This window comes from Colias eurytheme, chromosome 15, assembly GCF_061535395.1.
Source record: "Colias eurytheme isolate Ceu_HAF_F1 chromosome 15, ilColEury1 Martin Lab GWU primary, whole genome shotgun sequence".
NCBI classification, from domain to species: Eukaryota; Metazoa; Arthropoda; class Insecta; order Lepidoptera; family Pieridae; genus Colias; species Colias eurytheme.
In genome coordinates this window covers 10,560,673-10,585,753 of record NC_142994.1, presented here as the reverse complement: position 1 = coordinate 10,585,753, position 25,081 = coordinate 10,560,673, and the positions used below count along the sequence as shown (strand labels likewise).

At 32.2% G+C, this 25,081-nt stretch overlaps 2 protein-coding genes across 3 annotated transcripts in view; both read right to left on the bottom strand.

Annotated features, from left to right (window-relative positions):
• Nucleotides 1-2,341: 2,341 nt before the first annotated feature.
• Nucleotides 2,342-7,656, bottom strand: LOC149902562 (uncharacterized). Its single transcript, XM_090110113.1, has 6 exons — nucleotides 6,947-7,656; nucleotides 6,329-6,557; nucleotides 5,228-5,471; nucleotides 4,604-4,837; nucleotides 3,522-3,699; nucleotides 2,342-2,882 (listed from the first exon to the last, which is right to left on the bottom strand). The coding sequence occupies exons 1-6, from the start codon at nucleotides 7,454-7,456 to the stop codon at nucleotides 2,715-2,717; spliced, it is 1,563 nt and encodes a 520-aa protein (XP_089966239.1). The 5' UTR covers nucleotides 7,457-7,656; the 3' UTR covers nucleotides 2,342-2,714.
• Nucleotides 7,657-13,114: 5,458 nt separating this feature from the next.
• The window catches only part of Ets98B (DNA-binding protein Ets98B), a 35,929-nt gene continuing 23,962 nt past the window's right edge, over nucleotides 13,115-25,081 (bottom strand). For both annotated transcript variants that reach the window (XM_090110496.1, XM_090110497.1), the window contains exons 4-6: nucleotides 18,423-18,564; nucleotides 15,606-15,755; nucleotides 13,115-14,212 (exon numbers count right to left, since the gene is read on the bottom strand). In XM_090110496.1, the coding sequence (XP_089966622.1) occupies nucleotides 14,022-14,212; nucleotides 15,606-15,755; nucleotides 18,423-18,564 (483 nt within the window). In that variant the 3' untranslated portion in view covers nucleotides 13,115-14,021. The remainder of the gene's footprint in view (nucleotides 14,213-15,605; nucleotides 15,756-18,422; nucleotides 18,565-25,081) is intronic.

Below are 25,081 nucleotides of genomic sequence, written 5' to 3'. Positions count from 1 at the left end.
TCTGTTAAAATAGCCAAGAGTTAATTTAAAATATGTCTCTTTTTCTATTAACTTTTAATAATAGCCAAGTATATTAAAATATCATTTTGTGGGCGGAACCTATGGCGATATAAGTGAAATAGGAACAAAACAAAAATATAATTAATAAATATACTTTTAATATGCTTTTTTATATGCTTTTTAGATACCATTTTGTTTAGGGCCGATTTTTCAATGCTTGGATAAAACTTATCCGTTCAATAAAGTATTACACGATAATATTAAAGTGTCACGTACACTGTCAAATACGGGCAATTAGAATACGTTTTTAAAATGGTAGTTTTATACATTATTCGGCGAATAAGTTTTATCCAAGCATTGAAAAATCGGCCCTTATGTCACAAAAATAAATATAGAATGGACTTTAATCACTGAGAAATAATATACCTACTTTCCTTCTTATCTGGTCCCTTAACATAATTTAAAATGAAGACACGAATAAAACGAATTATAATACACATTACATTACATAGAAACAAAATATAAATTTTCTTAGATATGCAAAATATGATGTATCCCGTCCGAAATATAAATATTACTAGTGGTCCGCCCCGGCTTCGCCCGTGGTACCTACATGTTTAAACTATCCTATCTCTCAAGTTGGATCGAACTTCACATGGATGTGCGAATTTTATTATAATCGGTTAAGTGGTTTAGGAGTCCATTGAGGACAAACATTGTGACACGAGAATTTTATATATATAGAGATAGAGATTATTCCATTGACATAAAATCATGTTAAAGATATTTAAATAAGAAAGTATACATTATGTTAATTGAGTGAAAAATTTTATTGGATTAGAATTTAGACCCTAAATAGCACACGAGCAGAAGTCAGCGGCCAAAGTTTGTACCTTTAATGATAATAAGATAAAAAATATATTATTTTTGAAGTGAAACTTCTTTAGGCGCGTTGAGAGTAAAATTTCAAGATCGCGTCTTGTCAATACCGTCACGTCATGAAGTAAGGCGGCGATTATGTTATCTTTGAATCTTGCCAAAGAAGTTTCACTTCTGACACGTGTGTTCGGCACTTCCAAAATGTATAACAATTTTCATCAACTTTATTCGTGTCTTCATAAGATCTCCCCATATTATATTTTATTTACTAACAATATAAGCATTGAATTATTTTATATTTATATTACAATTTAATTAGTAACCTGTTTCAATTTTGTACATTTATTAACATTACATGGAAACTCACATTTTAAGAGGCCTACACCACCGAAACTAGCGCCAACGAACATTTTATTTTTTTACTCCTTAACCAGATCAAATTTAAAAAAATCTAGCTCGGTACTTTGCTAGTATATTACTTGTAGTATTTTTGGTATTACTTTTCACTATTCTAACTGTTCATTATTCTAGAGAACTTTTGATTACCGCCAAAAGTGGCCACTTTTGGCGGTAATCAAAAGTTCTCCTAATTTAACGAATGCAAAATAATGAAAGTAATACCAAAAATACTACAAGTCATATACTAGCAAAGTACCGAGCTAGATTTTTTAAATTTAGTTTTTAGTTGGGGGGGCGCTAGTTTCGGTGGTGTAGTCGCCTTAAGACGATATAGGAAACAAAAATAATAATATATTCATAAAAATAATTGCGTTTTTTTGCCTGTTATTATTTTTTTTTATATTTTATGCTAGCAACACTAAACTGAAATAAGACTATTTCTGCTATGCAATTGTGACCTTTAATTTTATGGGTAGTAGGGGCAAAATTGCTTCCAATATTACGAATAAGAAAAAAACAATTACGACATAGTAATTTAAGAAAAGCTAAAATAATTAGTAGCCATTTAATATAAAATATTACGTACAAATCTGAAACAAGTTTTTAACAATATATTTTATATGATACATTTTTGGAATATTCTAACACTAAACAATTATTATTCGATATGCATTAATATCATTAACTTTTAAATATTAATTAATTTGACTAAATTGGACTAGAAATAATTTGTGCATGACTAGGAACTTAAAAAAACATTGATAATACTTGTATTAAGTATTCAGGTACTTTTCAAAAGTAATACATCAATTCCTGCGGTTTTAAATAGAGTTTTTTTGTATAATCTTTAAATTATAATAATAAAATGAATTTTGCTTAAGTCAATATAGAATGTTTGTACTTTGTAATAAATTGATAATGAAAATGTAACCGTTCCTAACAAAAACAATTTACTACCTATATAAGATGTTAGCGTAATATAAGTCATATTTAATATTATATTGTCTCTCTTTTTCTACATTTAGATTGAAATACATATTATATGGATTGTGCTTACAAATATAATTAGGTCATAATGAGATTAAGTATTAGCATTTAGCATCATCAATAAAAATAATATTATTTCTAGTATATACTTGTGCACGCATTTAAAACAAAATCTTTAGATAGAAAGAGAAGATAATCTGAGAATAAAATTATTATCAGCCTATTTCTTCCCAATACGCTTTACTTGAAAATCAGCTCTTTATAATTTTTATATTTATACATTATCAGAAAAAAACACCTTAAACCGGCAGGTTATTCGTAAACGAAAAAGAAAATTAGAAAGAGACAACGCTATTTCCATCCCTCTCGCACACTTCTAGAAAGAAACTTCACAGTAAAATTATCTTTGGCCAAAAACATAACATTATATACTTATTTAAGAAAATAAATCATCCAATACTCTGCAGAGAATGTTTAAATTGCAATAATTTATTCAAATTAACGTAAACCAAGTCTTGCGGACTGGATATGACGAAATATACGAGCCCCAGTATTGATAGTACCGCGCGCCATATTGAAAAATGCGTCCATGTGTGGTAGAACGTTGGTATTGTTGGCTGAAAAGAAAAAAATTAACATTATTTATCTATACTAATATTATAAAGCTGAAGAGTTTGTTTGTTTGTTTGAACGCGCTAATCGCGGGAACTACTGGTCCGATTTGAAAAATTCTTTCGGTGTTATAAGATAGCTCATTTATCGAGGAAGGCTATAGAGTATAGGCTATATATCATCACGGGGGTGAAACCGCGCGGAGCAGCTAGTTTATTAAGTATTTAAATTAAAATTAATGTAAATATAATATCGGAATTAGAAATACGAAACTAGAACATGCATATTATAAAGAAAATTATTGAATAGGTATTAGCGTAATAAGAAGTTTTATTCAGCTTTTTTATTTTCATGCGCAAGATCTATTTAAACTAAAATTATAAAGATTTGTATGTAAGTATGTTTGTAACAAAGTGGCTCAAAAAGTACTGGACGTTTTTGGATAAAATTTTACAGTAATATAGGTCAGAATAACGCATGAGCTATAGAAATACTTCATTTTTTCCGCCTGTTTGTCCCCGGTTGAAACCGCGCAGCACAGCTATTCATATCATTAAAATAGCTGAACCGATTTTGACTTAAATTTTTACATTTATAGGATCTATCTAACCTGAAAAAAAATAGAAAATAACTAAAAAACTTACCGTGGTAATATTAGCAGTGATATTAGCCACCAGCGGAGCATACTGGTAGACCATCAACTCGTCATACATCCTTGCGGCAGTACAGACGAGCAAACACGCGGTATATAGTATAACTAGCACGATCGGTTGGAACCAGGGTTGAAGACCTCGGCTTGTGTCTATGCTGGTTATGTCTAACCTGAAATTATTTGTTTATATGAGTTAATCTATACTAATATTATAAATGCGAAAGTAACTCTGTCTGTCTGTCTGTTACTCAATCACGCCTAAACTACTGAACCAATTTGCATGAAATTTGGTATGGAGATATTTTGATACCCGAGCAAGGACATAGACTACCTTTTATTGCGAAATATGTACGACGGGCGAAGCCGGGGCGGACCTCTGTTTATGAGTTAATTTTGAATGTTTTTATTTCCTCTTAAGTCTCAATCTAGAACGTTATTGAAAAATGTAAAAATATCGATAAAATAGAACTAAGTATTGCAGCTTATAATTAATGCACATAAAATTAATTAATTCAAATTAAGGGTAGGTATTTATTTATAAGTAGGAAGTTAACTATTAAATATGGAAGTTTCTTTGAGAGATGGCAAAGTTTAAGCCGGACTAACAATAGATGGCGCCAGTGAAAGCAAGTTCATTTGAAATTATTGTAAAATATGTTTAGAAACTATAACATCAGAAACAATTACATTACATTAGCTACAAATATGAATTAAATTTTAACACTTTTTAACCATTAGAAGACTTACTTGGCAATATTTAAAACGCTTTTTAATAAATACATCACTCACCGATCCAAAACAGACACCAAGCACAGCACACAGAAGAAGTAATACGCGGCCACATAAGACATAGTGACCACTGCATGGAAAGATAGATGTCCCGCGTCCAAGCTATCAGAATAGCTTATAATATGAATAAATAAAACTTACCGGTCCAAAACAGACACCAAGCACAGCACACAGAAGAAGTAATACGCGGCCACATAAGGCATAGTGACCACTGCATGGAAAGATATAATATGTCCCGCATCCAAGCTATCAGAATAGCTTATAATATGAATGAATAAAACTTACCGATCCAAAACAGACACCAAGCACAGCACACAGAAGAAATAATACGCGGCCACATAAGGCATAGTGACCACTGCATGGAAAGATAGATGTCCCGCATCCAAGCTATCAGAATAGCTTATAAGCAATAGGTGCATTAGCGATAAACCCCCGAGCACACCGTGGCAAGCTGGTGCGAACGAACGCCATGCTTTTTGTAATGTTAGAGCGACATCTAGCGGTGTTGTGTCGCCGAGCCTGTAAAAGTTAAGAAATAATAATTAACTACTAAATGGCATGTTATAAATAACAAGTGAAGTAAAGAATTTAGTGGAATGTGATACTGAATAACTTTGTCATAAATAGCAATGTAATATTGAATAACTTTGTACAAAACTAAAAATCTTGTAAAATAAACTCATTGAAAATTACAAACATATTTTATTTATTAGAAGAGCAAAAGACGTGGGCTGAATTAATGATCTCAAAAACAATTTTTTTCCCATAATTAGAAATTTTATGTCATAAATACTATAAGATTAATCAAATATGTGCGTTATTCCAATAACAATTATTTATGCCTACATTATATTAAATTGATAAATTCCTTAATTAAAATTTTAATAATTATATTACATCAACATATACCTAGCATATTTCTCTTCATCCCTCGACTGCTGCGACTCCAATATTCTATCACGAGACACAACCCTGAAAGTTCCACCACCTTGCAGATATATTTTCTCTGGTCTTCTAGAGAATGGGTCCATTCTATCATCATTTGGTGATGTGAGAGGTGATGGTGATGAAAATGGATTGTCAATATACTGATCGTGGTAGGGTACACTTGTTTGTAAGCTCTCTAGCATTGTTGTTAGGTCTGCGGGACGCGCTGTAAGGAAAATAATAGACATGAAGTTTTACTATTGAAGGACTTTAATAATCTCTTTGTTGTTTTATTTATAACTAGCTTTCCGCCCGCGGCTTCGCCCGCTTTGTCTAAAACCTAATAAATTATATACTAAAACCTTCCTCTTGAATCACTCTATCTTTTTAAAAAAACCGCATCAAAATCCATTGCGTAGTTTTAAAGATTTAAGCATAGAAAGGGACATAGGTAAATAAATAAAATAGGAACAGAGAAAGTGACTTTGTTTTATACTATGTAGTGATTTATACATATTATGTAAGTACTTAATTTATTTGGTTTGTGTTGGTTAGGCTGAGTATTTTACAATTAGTTCATACACCTAGGGATAGAATTTGGTAAGTGAAAATGGTCAATTTAATGAAAAAATTGAGTTTATCCCGTAACATTAAATTTTTTTGAACTTGTAAACACTCACTTTTGTATTTAAACTACTAGCCGAAGGATGTTTTTGTGTTTATTATATTATAGAATACTTTTTTGTATTTATGTCAACAAGTCTGCACTGCACTCACATATTTTAATGGAAATAAAATTACATAATCTGAATTAAATATTTTTTGTTTTTATGGCATTCAAATGCTTTATAAATTTATAAAGATAAGATGAACGCAGTGTGTTCCTTAGACACATAAAACTGAAAGAATAGAATAAATTCGATCGCTATGGCGGGTCACTAGTGGCTGAATTGGTCAAGCATCCGCCCCAGATTGGCGTGAAAGGATGCGGGTTCGAGTCTCGCCACTTTATCGAATATAATTTCAATTCTTTATAAATTTATATTTACATAATCTTACAAAATAGTACCAAAAACCACATACCTGTTTTAGCCTTACTCCTACTAGCAGTCTTAAACACTTTGGGGCTAACGTCTCTACCATTCGAGTGAGCCTCGTGCCTCTCCTCTCTGGTTTTTCGCCTAGTCTTGCGTGGCTTGTGCCGCAGTTCCCGGGAAGATCCGTTATTGTTTTCCACATCATTTTCTATTTCTAACTCCCCACTGAGTGTCACTACTTCGTCTTTGTTGTACTCTTTTAGGTAATCGTCAACCTTGAATTGGTATGTTAATAAATTTTTGTATGAAAGAAAAGTTTAAAAAACAAAAGTATAAATAGAAATTTATTTTTTATCTTTAGAATATGTAAATTGAGACTATTAAGTTATATGAAGTCAGACTATAAACATTTTACTAATAATTCATAAATCATTAGAGTATTTTGAAAACTTTTTGTAACTTTTTATGTAAGACAATTATTGTGAAAGCCTATTATGTAACTTTAATAATATGGCTTACAACGTATCTATGGACATGTCAAGTGATATTAGTCCTAGTATTGGTAGTAGTATTAAAAACTAAAATATAATATTGATAATATTATTCAATACCATTGCTGTTAAACTTTTTATAGTATTTATATTTCAATTTTTTAAATGCATACCTTTTCCAAAGCTATCAAGCTAGATCCAGGTATTTCAAAATCATGTAAATCCCTGTCCCGATGTTTAGAAGTATGCCTTTTCTTCCTCCTATAAGACGGACTGCGCTTCTCTTTGTGCCCACTTGATGGTCTTGATAATGTCTTCATAAACTTATCGTCCAAGCCATTCGGATCATGAGAATAGAATACAAACGATGGCTTATCAGTTTTCTTTATTTCTTTCTCAACAAAACCAAGTATATCCATTTTAATTTGATCATGTATTGGTATTTCGGTATCGATGGATTCCTGTTCGGAGTTTTTCCAATTCTCACGGGTTTTAGCCTTTTCAGAGACATCTTCAACTGTGATTGCTTCAATTTCAGTGGTAGCATGACCATTAGATAGTTTACGCGATCCAGATCTACTTCTTGAGCGTTCTTTAACTCTTTGCTTGGGTGACGGTGATCGAGCGGTTGTATGAACTTCAGCTATCTCCTCAGTCACATCCGAACTCTTCCCTGGCTTCATTTTTAAGTTATAACAAACGAAATTAACAAAACACAAACTTCTAGATTTAAATAATCGTTTAAATTAACAATACTGAACGAAACTAAGCCCATATTTTAAAGACTTCATGTTTGTTTATTGTAACAGAACTGTTTCAATGCATTCTTCACAGATTTTCATAAATAAATGATAACAAAAAGTATTGAAATTTGAATTGAAGCTATTCAAATGTCAAAAGTCAACATCGAATGACGTCATAATAACGTCATTGGAGAATAGTAAAATCGTTCCGTTACACGCTTCCATCTTATCTTGTCTTATCTTGTAAAATGTAAATATTCGTTTGTATTTATTTATTTGAAAATTTTATAATCATAGGTATTGATAAAAAATATATTAGCTGATCTTCTTTCCTTTAAAAACTTTGTCAGTAACAATTGTGTGGATAAAGAAATTTAAAATAATTTTTCAAAGAATTTTTATCCTTTGGCGGGAACTTTCCGCTTATATTATTTCATTTTTGAACAATATATTTAAATAGCTCTCCCTGCGCAGCTTCGCCTACTTTGTCTACATACTATACTTGCTCTGTGGTCTACAACTTAACAAAATATGATCACAATGAATCCACTGCCTAGAGGCTAGATGCTAAAAAATATCACAGTCAAAAATTGTGTAGGCACCTATTACTACAATAATTTAGACCACAGGGTTACCTTTAAATTAGTAAGTAGGTATAATTATTAATAAGCTCACGATAAAATTACTTAGCTGTATATTAAGTATTCTGTACCACAGACTTAACCTTTCCTACTGCTTACAAAAAAAATGTTGGTAGGTACCTAACGACTTACTCAAAGGTTTTATATTTTGCAATCCATTCGACCTTTAAACCTACAGTGCCATTTAAGGGACATCAGACATTCTCAACGATTTATTAGTAGATCACAAAATGTTAGATTGTGTGGTCCGTTTGAGAATTAATTATTTACAAGATCTAGAACACAGATAAGTCTTGAATAGGAACTTCAATTAGCATGATGAATAAAATAAATATAATAATTATAATCATAAGTTAATTGTAATAGAAAATAGAAGAATTCATTATGCACAATTGATGTTTTCTGGGTGTTGGTTATTACTCAATGTTTATTTAGTAGATGCCTGTAGGAAACATGGAAAACTATTGAGCATCAGCTGCCTTCTACTAATTTTTCCCAATATTTATGGAAGCGATCATAAGCATGACAATATTTCATTTCGTATGAGCAAGATATTTAAAAGAAATCAAGTTGTTGAAAATATTTTTTTCTAAACAGGTTCTAAAAAATCCTCATTGAAAACCATTTACTATAATAAGTAGTTAGTTATATCTACGGTTCTATCATTAAGTTAAGTGTTTACTATTTTTTTTTATGCAAGAGGAGGCAACAGAGCAGACGCGTCACCTGGTGGTATTAAGTGCTCCACGTCGCTCATATTATGTACCCACAGGGCCAGAGACATTGTGAGTATGTTGCCGGCCTTACTAACAAATGCTTTCGATCAAAGAAAGGCTAGGTACTTAACAATTTGCAGTACATAACTGAGGGCTGCCGCTATTCGAATGTTTTGAGTGAACATAACCACGATAAAGTATTAGTACAAAATATCTAAATATGAATAACATTTAGCGCGTACCAGTTGGTGACTGGTCTGGACTCACAATTTTGGAATGTAGACGACCTTCGGCGACGCCTTGCCCTCGTATCAAAGCACAAGCAGTGGCGATATTATTGAAATATTACCTAGTGATTCATTGGGCTTGTACCTACTTACTAAACTTAAGGATTTTTTTATTAAAATGTGATGTAGTTAATATTTTTTATTTTTTTAATATTACCCTAATAAATGAATTATTGATTTTTTTATAATGATCAAAGACGAATTCTATTTTTAAACGAATGAGGTAGGTACCTACTATTTGCAATTTTATTTACCTCTATGAAATATATTTAATTTTGAAGCATTGAAACGCTCGCATAAACGTTGATTAAAACGTTCGCAGGCAAAGCTAGTTTTACAAATACACATACTTATAACACAACAAACATTTGAACTCTGAAGTTCTTAGGTTATAAGGTAGAGCCAAGCGTTCAACTCTACAGTACCTATCTACATGCCGTTTTAGGAAAAGCTCAGGAAAAGTGAATACTGAAAGATCTAATTATTTATTACTATTTCAAGAAGAAATAGCCAAGTCATATACTTTAACTATGGTAAAGAGTGTGCGGAAGTTTGTAACTTGGACGGCCATTGGAAATTTATTAAGCTTGTAACAACAGGCGAACACAACATTATTATTTAATTATTTAAATCAATTCTTGTTTTATTAAAATAGTTCTCTCCATTTGTATTCCAAATAATAGATAATAACTTGTAGGCACAAATATATGAGTTAAGGGTAAGGCGCGAATTTAAGCTGGTGGCATACTTGGTGGGGGTTTTAAGGGGCAAAAAATACAATCCCGGAATATTAAAGGAAAATATGTATTTAAAGGTTCCAGACCACTATTTAGAAAAATGAATCTTACCCAATATACTGTATGTACCAGTAGCGAGAACTAATCTATTAGCCAAATCGCCTCTTATTTGTGCATTTCGTACAATTAACGAATTGCACAATAGGTATAATAGATGTGTTTTCTTGCAGTTTGAGCGAATTTTCAAAGGTACTACTAAATATATTATGCTATCAGCAGAAATGTTAAGTTTATGAATTATTGAGGCTTAATAGGCTATTATTGTGTTACAACGTGTTTATTTTTATATTTTTATGAGATATGTTTGTTTTTCTTAATTTATAAAAGAACTCTGTCGAATTAGGTTAACCTGTAATGATAGTCAGTTCTATGTGTAGTAAGTTGTGTGTAAATATCAGTTTTGAGGGCATAAAAAAAGATTGTTTATAATTTATAGCTAACTAGGTACCTATACTCTTGAACGTGATCAGATGAAAACAAAAAGAAATGAAGACAACACTAAGTAGTAATATTGAGAAGGTTTATTCAACTATTATACAAATGTTTTACGTACCTAAAATGTAGATTTATCCATCAATTGAATTTTTAAAATTATGTAACATTTTGATAATTATTATTTTGTAGATTTCTTGGTAATTTCTACTTCAACTTAAGTACTTTCAACAATTTTCTATTTATGAATATGTTTTTCTTTTCAAACAATATCAAGGTTCTCGTAGAGGCAGAACATCTGACACCTAAATATTATTAGGCCATGTGCCAAAAATCGTGCTCGTCGATTTTGGTAAAGAAATACCGATGTTATTGTAGTTGTTGTAGACCTTATTTATTTTCTAATCATTCTATTTACATTTACAAATATTTGAGAAAAAACTGCACGCCTTTTCTCTTAGTTATATTATATTTAACCTTTTTATATCTGTATTATTCGTAGGTATTATAGATAAACTATATTAAGTTGTAATAGGTACATGAAAAGAAAACAAGCTCCTTGTTGGTAAGGTATAGGTAGAGAAAAGTATCTTGTAAGTAACAGTAGTTACCTAAACTTTGTAGAAAAATAGCAGTTACAGTATGAGTAAGTAGGTACCCATTATAATAGAAATATGTCAGCCTTTTCGGAATGTATAGATTACAGCGATTTTATTTGGGATAAAAACGTTTTCTATGAAAATAATTTTAACAGAGTCCGAAAAAACTTTTCCTATTATATACCTACTGGCTACTGGACCATCTACCTAAGCTTATCAGTACCTAATCAAGCAAGGCTTAAGAAACAATGTAAGGATAAACTAGACATTAATATAATAAATTACATCGGTGCCCTCGTTGTCGTATTATTTAAAATCGCTTCTTTGTTGCCTCTTCCACGTTGCAAATGTCAAAGCTTTATAAAAGGGCACTGGCAAATTCCGCATTAGAGAAACAGATATTAGTGCCATTTTTTTTTAGTCAGTCATAACTATAGATCTATGGAACTGGACTGAATTATGGATTTTACGAGGAGGTAAGATGAAAGCCAGTAAATTTAAATTGCCATTCAGATTTTGAAGATAAATAACAAGGAAGACACGATAATGCTCACTTGATAAAAATATTTTTTAAAATAAAGGAAGGAAATCATAAAAAATCGATATCTAGTAGGCTTTGTGCCTACTGATTGAACCAACATGCTTATATGAGGAACGATCCCTGCAAAAATTGTAATGAAAAGGGGTAACTTTTGGTACTTTGCATTTTGTTTCAAACAGCATCAAATCATTTAGCCTTTCTTAAATCTATAGAAATCATCCTCAATTCTGGTATACTGAACTGGTGCATGTAAATCAGTAGGTGTAGTACACCTACAGAATTATTACACATTTTCGATGTCAACTCAGATTTATATAACTTGGTAGCGTGAAAGCAAACCCGCTCGATCGATTCTTATTTAGCTATTTGACAAGTCGTTTAAAAATTGAGACTAATGAGCTTATAAAATTATTTTGTTAATCTTAGAGATTGCACATGATAAAATTAATGGCAAAGGATCTTGGACTGATTTATGAGAAATTTAACGCTATAAATTTAAACAAGTTCTGGTATCTTAGGCAATCACAATTCTATATTATTTAGTTTGACATTGCCTTTTTAGGTAAGTAAGTTTTTGCTTAAAATATAACGCTAAACTTCAAATAACATTAAAATACCTCACTTCCTCAACACATTAGGTAAGTTGTGATGATGCAGTAATTTTCATTCATAAGTTATACTTTTTGTGACCATCACATTTCGTGGTTCAAACTTTTTTTCCCTCCCAAATTAGCACTATTATGTGTAGGTATAAAAATAACTTGATTGAAAATCACTAGATTTCCGCCCGAGGCTTCGCTTGCGTTTTCAAAGAAAAACCCGCATATTTCCCGTTCCTGTGGGATTTGGCCTTTGTGGGCCTAGCCTATGTCTTATTCTGGGTCTTCAGCGACCTACATACCAAATGTCATTATACATTTCATTGTACGCTCACAAACTTTCGCATGTACCTATAATATTACATAGTAGGTAGGATGAGGACAAAATCAAAGTTGCTACTCCCACAACCAACCATTCCAAATATACAAGGAATAAATTTTGAATTATAACTATTATGGCATATCGCCCTACATATAAAGATGTGTGCGAAAAGACAATGCCTTAAACACGTTCCCCTCCCCCCGCGGAGGTCGTCCCCGCCCCGCGTCGAAAGGCACTTTCACTCCAAGAATTTGACGTCATATTTGCGCAACCTGATGCAACGCAAAGCTAAACTTATGCATTTCATATTCGGAATGTTTTGTAACTGAAATGAGGTTTCGACAGTTAACACACTTCACTTTTGTCTGTGGGCTTCGAAGATTATTGTAATATGTTAATTAGGTATGTATAATCGGTGTCAGTCGGTGTTTCAAAGAATGTTGGATGATGTCGGACTCTATGTTGTGGGAAAGTTATTCAATGCATCAATTGAAAGAAAAACTTGTCATTCATTTTATACATTATTTTGCTTCGGAAATATTATAAATTTAGTATTCAAAGTTATAAACAATGTAGGTAGCATGTTTCAAGGAAACCACTTCGTGTTATGTAAAATATTAAAACTAAAAAACTTGGCTATAGTCGAAATAATACACGGATAATATAGTTTTAAATGGCCATTTATTTCGTGTCAATAATAATTACTGAATCATAATAAAGTGTACATTAGTTTTGTCCATTAACATATCAATTATCAATATAAACGCTAACTGCGTCGATTCTTATAACTATTAAAACTTATCCCTAATAACCCAACACCGCATTAATATCAATTTTACAATTTTTACATCGATTAAACTATCGATTGTAATTTTGTCCCGAATAAATTCGAAATGAATACATAATTATCTATTTGGCACAAAATTCATTAATGTACGTACGCAAATTCAAACGCCGCTTTACAACTTATAATATGTCTAAACTACATTGCATGTGTCCCTTTGTTTTCAACAAACACTACATTTTATAAATAATGTAATCAACACTACACCTATACTCACGTTAAAACAAAACAATTATTACTTAAAGCGTATAATTAATCTTTAACAACTAAATCAATAGTTGTTTAATCTCACATTAACACGATTCGAATTATTTACAAATAGATAACTAATCTAAAAGTTCATAGAACGTACTAGAAATATATCATAGATATATGGGATAAACATTACCAACTTTCGATGCACGATCGATCGATTATTCGATTTTTATCGTACTCTAATCGTCGGTAAAAAAAAGACTTAAAACTAATCACAATCACTACCCCGTCCAATAAAATTCTGGAGAAAATTACCTTTCTCGAATTGTATGGAGGGGCATCACACGATGTCGTCACGATCTCTAGACGTTAACTCGTCCACACCGAGTCGTTCGGAGCATCGACAAACTCTTAAAACTGATTTGAGTTTATCGTACTTCGGTAAACTCAAACAGTTTTCAAATCGTCCGCATTACCGCGGCTCTCACACTCGTATTTACAATAAATATTTACATTATAACTTATAGGAAAATTACAAACAATACGGATGACAAAACTGATAAACGAGCCTCTGACTTCGTTCCGTTTTCTTCATGATGCCTTTTTTGTAGTATTGGCGAATGCTTCGGGAAAGCTTGTCGTAGTTCATCGCCGGCCTGTTCTTTCTTTTACCCCACAGTCTGGCTACACGTACTGAATCTTCAATTTTGAAGACCCCGTTACCTGTGTGACAAGTCTTGAATTAACCATTGTTTTCGATTGAACGTGCATGATAATTGTATACTTTAACATACGTGCGCACGCCATTTACTTATCAGATCGAATAATTCAGGATGTGTTTATAAAGCCTAAAAAATAAATCCTTAATTAAGGACAATGTCGTTAGTATTCCTTTGTTACTCAAATATAAATCTCGATCTGTGTTAAAATTACCATAATAACAGTCGTGAATTCCAAAAATAGAACGGTAACAATAATATTATATAAACGACACTGTACGGATATCAAAAGTATCGTGGGCTAGTCACGAAGCAGAAAAGTTACCTTAAAGCCATGGAACTTTATTAAGTACATAGTCGATTGTAAATGGCTCGCTCACCTTGGCTAGAGAATGTCGATATGGATTTCCAAGCATAATGCATTTAATACCAGTGGTTTTGTTCATAAATAACAACGTACCCGGTAGCTTGCCACGAAATGGGGTTAAAAAATTGACTAGACAACGAGCTTATGATATGATGGTCAAACATAATCAATAACTATACTGTGTACTAGTATTACAAAGCCAATAATAAATACAATATTTATGTCATTATACCCATAGTAGGTGTTTATAGAATTATTCTAACTATTTTCAAACCACAAAATAGTAATAAATGCTAAAAAATAAAGTTTTAAAGAACTCGTTTCTGTGGTAAGCAATTAAAAAACTATGGTTGTTAAATCTTCATTTTATCTCATCTATCAGTCGTAACAAAGGAATACACCTATAAATGTAGAGTTAAATCTAAAAACTTAATAAGCAAGTTTAGCCTTTATTCCTCTTTCATAAATAGTATATTCGCTTGACACATTTATTCTTAGCGTAGGTGATTGAATGATAATTTTATATAGTTCTAGTGGTATTTAAAGTTGCCACTTTAATACCTGTTAATTGTAGATTAGATATAAATGCTTTAAATCTTATGTTAGTAACAAATGTTCTTTTTTGTTTTTCTAATACGATTTTACTTGATAACACACATTAACTTGATCATTTATACCTACTCAACAATTACTTCTATTTAAATAATAAAATGGCAAAAACTTAATGGTATGGTCATTATTTCAGAATTGTGTATATTCCTTTTAAACGTGCTTTGATTAGAGACATACCACGTTACAAATCAATTTATTTTCATCAGTGTTGTCAAACTCGAAGGACCATTTTTGTACATTTGAGAATACTGTATCATTTATCAAAATAATGATCAGTTACTGATATGAGCAATGCTAAAGAACTTACAATCTCATCTACCCTATTCAATTAATTACCTTATCGATGACATAAGGGTGCAATTCCTTAAAGAAGGTAGGTTGATAGAAAGAATACATGTCTTGTGTAAAAGATACTTACTTCGATCTAACCACCGTATAGCTGAACCATGTACGTGGGGTGATGCTAGCAACTCCTTCAAGAACTGCCACAGGTGTATGTGTGTGCTTCCTGTCTTCACTTTTCCACCTCCCTGTGTTACACTCGTGCCGGCTGATTCTGAATCTTCATCTAGAAGGAAGAAGGTTCAATTTAACTCGTGATAATTTATGTTAATGATTGACTAATTAATATGTTCATTTCTATAGATGACAATGAGCACGAAGATTTTTTTTAGATTAACGTCCTTTGCTTATTATTTGTATTGAGTTGCGCTTAATGCTTATAAAGCAGAATACTGGCATACAACCATTTATTTCATCTAGTTAAATTATGCGATAAATTACGTACCTATTTAAAATTAAAATTTCGCACGATCCGAAATAAGAAATTAACTAACTGTAGAAATTGTAAACGGAAAAGTACAGCATGAATTAAAATCTCATACGCGTTCAAAACATTCCCAAAGCACCTATAAAGATACAAACGACCTTCAATTCGGAACACATAAACAAACAGATAGTTTGAAGTAAACAGCTCTCCAGCTAATGGTTTGCAATCTATTTGGAGAATCCAAGTGTTGAATGGAATCGTAAATACCATGGGAACAGCTTTGAAGCTCAAGAATTACAATGTTTATAAGTTCTTGGATAACGACCTGAACAATTTTATTCATGTAGGTATATAAGAACGAAATCATCAAATTAATGAATGATTTTGGTCTTAGTACCTATAATTATACAGTTGTAAAATTTGTTTGTGTAGAATGAGAGTTACCGTGGAGAAATTTCCATAAATAAAAGGAGTAATTAACCCCACCAAAGATATATCTTAATATACATATATAAATCTCGTGTCACAATGTTTGTCCTCAATGGACTCCTAAACCACTTAACCGATTATAATAAAATTCGCACACCATGTGCAGTTCGATCCAACTTGAGAGATAGGATAGGTTTTATCCCGGAAATCCCACGGGAAACTATTCGGGGTTTTCTCTAAAAACGCGGGCGAAGCCGCGGGCGGAAAGCTAGTTGCAATATATTTTTAAACATAAACATAAAACAAAACGTCTAAAAACTGGATCCAATCAAATCGAAACCGCCAACAATTATAATAGTAATTCTAAACGTTAATTGATCATAAATATCGAAACGAAAAAATGTCTTCCTGCCGATCATTCTAGCGCACACCAACTGGTTTCGATTCCGAAGCATTCATATGAATTTTTATAATGTCAAATGGGACATCTATCTTGATACAGTCGACCTTGTGAGTCTAGTTCTGAAATCTAGGCTGGTGGGAAGCTACAAAAACTTGGTGGTTCATATAAGGGTATCGAGTTTTACTCGCCATGTAGTTCAGATTTATAGTAACTGTAACTCCGTAACAGCCGATTCTTATAATACATCTGTAATTGGCTTTTAATTTTATTATCTGTGGAAATATCTGGCAAGCTAGATAACTAGAAATTAAGAAGTATAATTTTAAAAAGGACGCTTTCGTTGCGATACTGTTTTTTTAATTGAAATGTTTTATATTGCACAATAATTTGTAAATGTTTTAAGACTTAAATTATTCGTTATTTAATAAAGATATTATAATTAATGAAGATTATAATATTAAATTATTTATAGATGAGAATGTAATTTGAGGCGCCAGTATTACTTATGAGAAAAAAAAATGAATATGAATTGCTGTTTATATTTTTTCCTTTTTTTTATTCGTGTCTAGGTTTCTTGATTATATAATGTATATTATTTATTGGTATCTGATGAAATACGGAAAATAATTCAAAATTTTGTTTAATTCTCTCAAGTATTGAATGTCGGTATTTCACTTACTTTGTCGTTACAATATTTTACTCTCACAAGAAAAGTGCGCAATAATTATCGATCTAGCTGTTTCCTGTGCTACTATCAACTTTTTTAATCCATCTAAACATGGCAAGGATGAATTTTTTAGATGCCTAGGTTTCCCTATCTAGACGACATAACCTACATTACTTTCTTTGCATTTTAATGTACCAACTTGTTTTTATAGTTGCCGCATCGATATCATAATCATCATTATAAAACATTTATAAAACTATTGTGAAACCGAGACCTCCAAAGTTATAAACAAATGTTATCGAAGTCAATTGTTATGATAAACGTTGGAATATTTTTATCTCTGACGTCGATATAAATCTTCGAAATGTGCACGGTCAGTAAAATAATTAATCAGTCGATTAAATTCCAATTTGGGTTCTATTTTGACGGGACCATTCGTCATATTCCAAGAAGACATTTTCTATAAATCAGGCGTCCCCTTTCTGTCCATCGATTGCATCGTAAAGCGCAAACAGCTGAGAGTCTTGGTCATATATCATGGGCTCGTTTGTCTCATATGTGGGTCCACAGGCTGCGTCTAACGGTGATACAATGCATACGTCTGATGCATCGCCGTGCTACATCGCTGCAGCGTTCCGTTCGATTTTCTATTCGAATCTATCGTTAACGTCAATTATATTGTGCTTGAATGAATCAATATTCAATTAGGCTTAATCGTAATTGTTATAATTAACATTGATGCGCGTCTCGAAATCATTCTCTCGTTGTGGAATATGAATTTCTGATTTACGATGGTCGATTTAAATGGAATATCTCTACAATTACTTCAGTAATTTTCTGTTAGATTTCAAGTAATTATTTTAGACAGAGGACATTGGCCGTCTATTTGGATCCCTATTCATTTTCATATTCATTTTCCTATCATTTAAGACTTAACCTATATTTATTGTTATAACAAAATACATACCATCACTTGTGTCTTCAGCAGAAGGTAAGCCGACGGGGGCTGGTGTGGGTGAAGGTTGTTCATGTTCTGTCCAGGGGCTTCTCCAACTCTCATGTCGAGCTGCTTTCCAGATTTCTAGCTGAGCATATAGCGTGCTTCCCGCCTAAAACCAAAAGGTATGTTGATAAATTATGATTTTTGATAAAGATATTACCAAATCCCAATATGTGATATTGATATGGTATCAAGTCATAATTAGCTGCAAAAAATCACCTCCAAACTATTTTTAAGTATAGGCTAACGAAAAAAAAGGCGAAGTTATAAAGGTCCCTAATAAAAATAAATACATATTTGCTTTTCAAACAAGCTACTTTGACGAGTTCGTTGCTTAGTTTTAAGCCGGGTATCCACTTAGGTTCGCCGTGGTTTGCGAACGCGCCCGCTCCGCAAACCAAACATAATGGATACGTCGTGATCGCGGAGCGCGACTGGAGCACGAGCGGAGCACGGCGGAGCGCTCCGGAAGCGGTTTTTTGCGCGAACTCAAAGGGGAGCGCAGTTTGTTCGTGGACGCGAGCGTGTGTTTGTTAAGTTCGCGAACATGGAGTGGTCCGATGAAATGATGAATATATATGCATTATTTCATTATTTCTTCTTCCCTTATTCATATTACCTTGCCAAAATTGAGGAGGTTGTTTGTATTCCATCACAATATAATGTATCAAAATATAAGCTGCACTTCCTACTAATTCTGGAGGCGGCATGTTTGCACCGACCGTTTGTGGTGTGTCTACTGGAGACCGGAGCGCGGAATTTAGTGCTCCGACAGGAGCACTGATGTTGCAACCTAAGTGTGTACACTATACACGTTCACGTTCGCGGAGCACACATTGTTCGCAATCCACGGCGAACCTAAGTGGATACCCGGCTTTATACAACGTTGTAATGATATTTGAAAACATGCGTAGGTATTTGCTTGTAATAAAATATTTCTAGCGAGTGAGTAGAGAAAGCTGGTATGCCAGAGAGTTAATGCCTATTGATTGTCACGTGTTTATAAAAATGATTTTGAGATGAATATACAAGTATTATAATGACACAAGTTACGAGTATGTTCTATGGAGATAGAATACTCGTTACTTGTTCCAAAGAGTAAAGAGTAATTTTGGAAGCTTAGTTTTATTTTGTTTTTAATTCTTTAATAATACCTAATAAGAATGCAACAGTATATATATAATATATGAATGATTTTTCGATTCGTACTCGATTTTAAAATGTCCATTTTCGAGTTAATTTCCGAATTTTCGAGTTAATTGTTGTAGTATCATTTGTTACTATTTAAATATACTTTCTACACAGGAGTTTTCGGTGATTTAATACTTGGAAACAAACCAGATTTTAACGATTTGTATGCAAACGTTGGTTGGATGGTGACTTTCATCGGCCTTGGAGAAAGTCGGAGCATTGGCGCGTATGATGACAGCTGATGCTGTTTACTTCTCTACGACCATTATAATGGGATTATATGTTTCCAACTAGATGTAAATCTTAGTATTTGTGTTCTTTATGTGGGGTGTTTGTTGTAAATCTATATTAATATTATAAAGCTGAAGTTTTTTTGAACGCGCTAATCTCAGGAAATTCTGGTTCGATTTGGAAAAATTCTATCGTTGTTAGATAGCCCATTTATCGAGGAAGGATAGGCTTATATATCATCACGCTAAGACCCACAGGAGCGGAGCAATGCTGGTAAAACCGTGGGCACAGCTAGTATATAATATAGACATAGGTATTGCATTGGTTTTATTAGTTTATGGTTTTTTGTCTGTTTAGATATGATTATTAATCTTTTAGACTATATATACAGTGGCGTGCCTAGGGTATAAGGACTGGGCAAGCCCAAATTTTTCAAAGTGTTTGATGGGTACCCTTTTCATGAATAAGATACCTACCTAGGTATACTGTGTAATTATGTTCGTTATAAAACTTATAAAAAAACGTGAACATATTACATACCGAATCAAATCTTTTAAATTTTCACGCGCGCCCTCAAACAGTTGAGTCAAACGTTTATAAATCATTAAAATCGATAAATTACATATATAAAACTGTATGACATTATATTATTAATAAAATTGTACAGATCATTTATATTCTAATTCAAAACGCCAATCTTTCTGAAGGAAAGATTTTATAACATCGGAATTATAGAAAGTAGGTGTTTGTTTTAGAATTCAATTAAGTACCTAACAGAGCTACTTTTCTATGGCAATTATTGATACCTAATACAGAAAGGCGTTCTTGGCCAAATAAATACTTATACGTATTTCTTAATAATTAATACGTACCTATGAATACGATTTAACGATGAGAAAGCACGCTCCGTAGAAGAACTACAGCTACCTATTTACTAGCAGGAATCGTAACTAACAAAATATGTGCAAGTTTCAACAGCTGGGGAAAGGCTTCTTCTAAGTAATTCTCATTCATGAAATCGTTCGTAAACATTACAATTAAAATTTCGTTTATGTGACTAACTAGTTTCGGTAATGCACAAATCGGGAGTTGGTTTTGATGAAGAAATTAATTGTTTTTCAGTAAAGTTTAATGATTTTACCTTTCCCCCGCTGAGTACAAAGCAAACCACCACAATTTACAACACAATCTGCTGTCGCGACACTTATTTTACCACAAAATTCGAAAAACTTAACCTAAATTACACCGGTATATTCACCCGCTCAAACAAACTATAATAATTTAACAATAATATTCACGACGTTCGTTCGCGCAATCGTAACTATCTTCACACTGTTAAAGCCGGGCCTTTTTTCCCTTAGAAATTGCTATAGAGTTCTATAGCTAGGTATGTATCTACTTCGACGAAATTTCATACGTTAGAAGAGATGAGCGCAAAGCCCGGTAAAAGCCCACGCGTGCAAGCGAGACACCGCACTGTTTATAATCCATCGAATTTAGGTTGTAACGTCCAAATAAAAGGTACGACCTTATTCCGATAGCAAGAAGGATGAAATTAAAAAGTTTACTCGAATTCGTCATTGTTTTATGCTAGGCGTATTATACATAATCTTATAATATATAAAAATGAATCGCAAAATGTGTTGGTAAGCGCATAACTCGAGAACGGCTGAACCGATTTCGATAATTCTTTTTTTATTATATTCCTTGAAGTACGAGGATGGTTTTTATGTAGAGAGAAAACGTAAATATGTACCACGGGCGAAGCCGGGGCGGACCGCTAGTCTTATATATAAAAATGAATCGCAAAATGTGTTGGTAAGCGCATAACTCGAGAACGGCTGAACCGATTTCGATAATTCTTTTTTTATTATATTCCTTGAAGTACGAGGATGGTTTTTATGTAGAGAAAACGTAAACATGTACCACGGGCGAAGCCGGGGCGGACCGCTAGTATATTATATTTGTAGGTGAGTTTTCATTGAATTCGGAGCAGATTATGAATTGCTCATTGCGCGCGAATATTCAAACGTGAATATAGGTATTTTCCTGTCTCGTAGCGAATTTCTAAGGCAAGCCGGGCTTTTCGGCTTGTATGAACGTACCGCCACTGTATATATAGACTTTTGGATATTAAAAAAACATTTATTTGTAGGTACTTATTGTACGAAAGCTATAAATTTTCTTCTAAATTATACGTAGTTATAAATTTTATAAATACTAAGGTAATTATTACAAATCTGTTTATACTAGTTTAATTATTTATTTGCCATTTCCTTCGGTATCTCATAATTATGAATGACGCAAATGAAAACTTAATTAACTCTTATGTTAATGCTATCTGATATGTCATATGACTGTACTATAAAATATTATTATTTATGAATTAAATTGCATGAACTCACTACTGTTATTACTTATTTCATTTTATCGAGACACGTGTTTAAAACGCAAAACGCTTGAAATGAAATCTATACTAATATTATAAAGAGGAAACCTTTGTATTTTTATATGTTTGTACCTATTGAATAGGCTCAAAAACAACTGGACCGATTTCAAAATTTATTTTACCATTACTTAGAGGGATTCTTCCGAATCCGTATAGGCTATATTTTATCCCGGAAAACGGAAATATGTACCACGGGCGGAGCAGGGGCGGACCGCTAGTAAATTTTAAGGAATTAATATCTCTCTTATAAAAAATATTTGCAGACATCGTTAATTACTTTTGTCAAGACAAGACAAGACTTCAAAATAATAATATCTTATTACAGGAACATTCGATTTTATAAATTTAGGAAACATTTTCAATAAATTTATTCAAAATAATAATTTACCTATATTATATTGTATACAATATACATATAAACAATCGCAAGACAACTACTAAGAAGTATTACATCAATCGCATCATGTAAGCCTACCGTTATTACTTTGAATGCCTTCAGAATCAGCATTATGTAACAGTCAGTGCTAAGTAGCGATTGTTATTTGTTGAGAAAATGTAATTAACGATTATATCATTAAAATGTGAACAAAGCCACTTCATAGATTTGCTGTTTCATTATAGCTGTGTATAAGTTTCACTGGATTGTAATTAATATATTTTGCCAAGATATAAAATTAATTCAAAATACAATACACGTTTGTAAGCCAATTATTGTTTCATGACAATATTTCATTATTTACTACGAAGAAGTTATAGTGCAGGACCTACAGTGGCCCTACAGGGTATACGACGTATTGTAGATACGAAAACGGCTATTATTTTGAATTAATTTGACATTTTCACACCCTTTCTACGCAAAACCTAAACCACAGATTCACTACCTATCTATCTAAAGAAAAAAACAACAAATGCGCAACAATACAGGGATTGAGCAAGCCTTGCCAAACCTGAAAAGCAAAGAACCGGGCTTTGTCGTGGGGTTTTCCATGTTATAACGAGATTTCTGAAATAAGAAGTTACGCAGTAATTACTTGCATAACTGTAACCCGATTCCTAAACGGATTTCCTTGCTGGCAATCGACCATAAAATTGACGTAACCAATTTAGGCTTCGATCGACTTTGCGTTTATATTTTGACACATCGAATCGTGTATCTATTTATATAAAAACTAGCATTCCGCCCCGGCTTCGCCCATGGTACATATTTCGCAATAAAAGGTAGCCTATGTTCTTTCTCAGGGTCTAAAGATTATATGTGCCAAATTTCATCAAAATCGGTCCAGTAGTTTATGCGTGAAAACCATACATACATTTTTATAATATTAGTATAGAAGTATAGATGTATGTGAGTATAGATAACTATCGAACGAATGCACTAATTCGTTTTTTTCTGTGTGTGTTTTTGTTTGAGAGAGATTGGTTAAAACGCCACATGAACAAAAAAAATTCAAGAGTTTAGTCTTAAATAATACCACCCATCTAATACGATTTTAAACGTACAATATTTATAAACATCAACGTTTATAAAGTCAACAAGAATATATAAATAACATTTTTTTTACAGAATTCGTGTTGTTTATAGTTACAAAACTATTATTAGGTCAATTTTATACGCTGTTTTTGTGATACGCTTCAAAGGAACATGACAAAAAAATCGTATCTGTCTTTTATACTTATGATATAGGTCATACACAAATACCTACATCGGGTGTATTGCATGATAAACCGACATACTTAATAATTGATTACTAACAAATATGTAGGTAGAAATGTAATATTTAAATATACCAAAAAATAGTTTTATGAATATTCTTTATTGTGTTGATGTTTAACCGTAATTTTTACTTGTATTATAATAATGCGTCTGCAAAAGTAAAATTTCATTCTTACATAAATAATATTTATAGTATGAGACGTATTGAATGTTCAGTTATTATATCGATTAGAAGAACTCTATTTATAATAAACCAAAGTATTAAACTACCTGATATTAATTTAACACAACGTATTGAGTATTGACAACCTTGCTTTGAAAATAAACAGGAATTCCATGTGGTAAATAACAAACGATTAATTTCTTATCAATCACCATAACTGACAATTAAGCGTAGCATTTAATCAATTTATGAATGGGACACGAACATCATTACAAACATATTAAAATGCAAATTACATTTCTAGCATAAATCTCGGAATTAAAACATAGTGGGTGAAGCAGACATGAATGAGCAGTCATGCTCCGGATGCATTTCAATGTTTTTCTTTTTATTTTAGTCTAGAAAACAACGTGATTGGCCATTTTCAAGTCACACGCAATACCTGGTAATAAACCGCATTTTCCTTTAAAAATACTGAATTCGTACAAATATTTTAAAATATTATATACTCGATAAGTTATATTTGTTGTTATTAGTCATTACCGAAGTCGGACTATGATCTTCTGGCCTTAATCAATGCAGGGTCACGAGATTAGTTCAACAAAATACCAAAGCTAATCGTAAAAACAATGTCAGGCAAGATACTAACACAATACACGAAGTAATGTTATGGAATTATACAAAAATTGTAAATGTATATAGAAATCGTTTATATTAGAAAATACGAAGCATAGAAACTGAATGAAATAATATTAAAGCAGTTTATAAGACTATCATTACTATACTAATCACCACAGATAATATAATACTATATACTATACCAAAACAAATTCAGTTTGAAGTATTCTTTAATAATTTTTATAGTCATAAAAGTGAAA

Excerpts from the sequence above, each read along its gene's own strand:
- LOC149902562 (XM_090110113.1), bottom strand. The coding sequence starts at position 7,456 with ATGAAGCCAGGGAAGAGTTCGGATGTGACTGAGGAGATAGCTGAAGTT. Across the intron at positions 6,558-6,946 it reads GCTTGATAGCTTTGGAAAAG|GTTGACGATTACCTAAAAGA; the intron begins GTATGCATTTAA and ends TACCAATTCAAG. Across the intron at positions 3,700-4,603 it reads TTGGTGTCTGTTTTGGATCG|GTTAGACATAACCAGCATAG; the intron begins GTAAGTTTTATT and ends AAATAATTTCAG.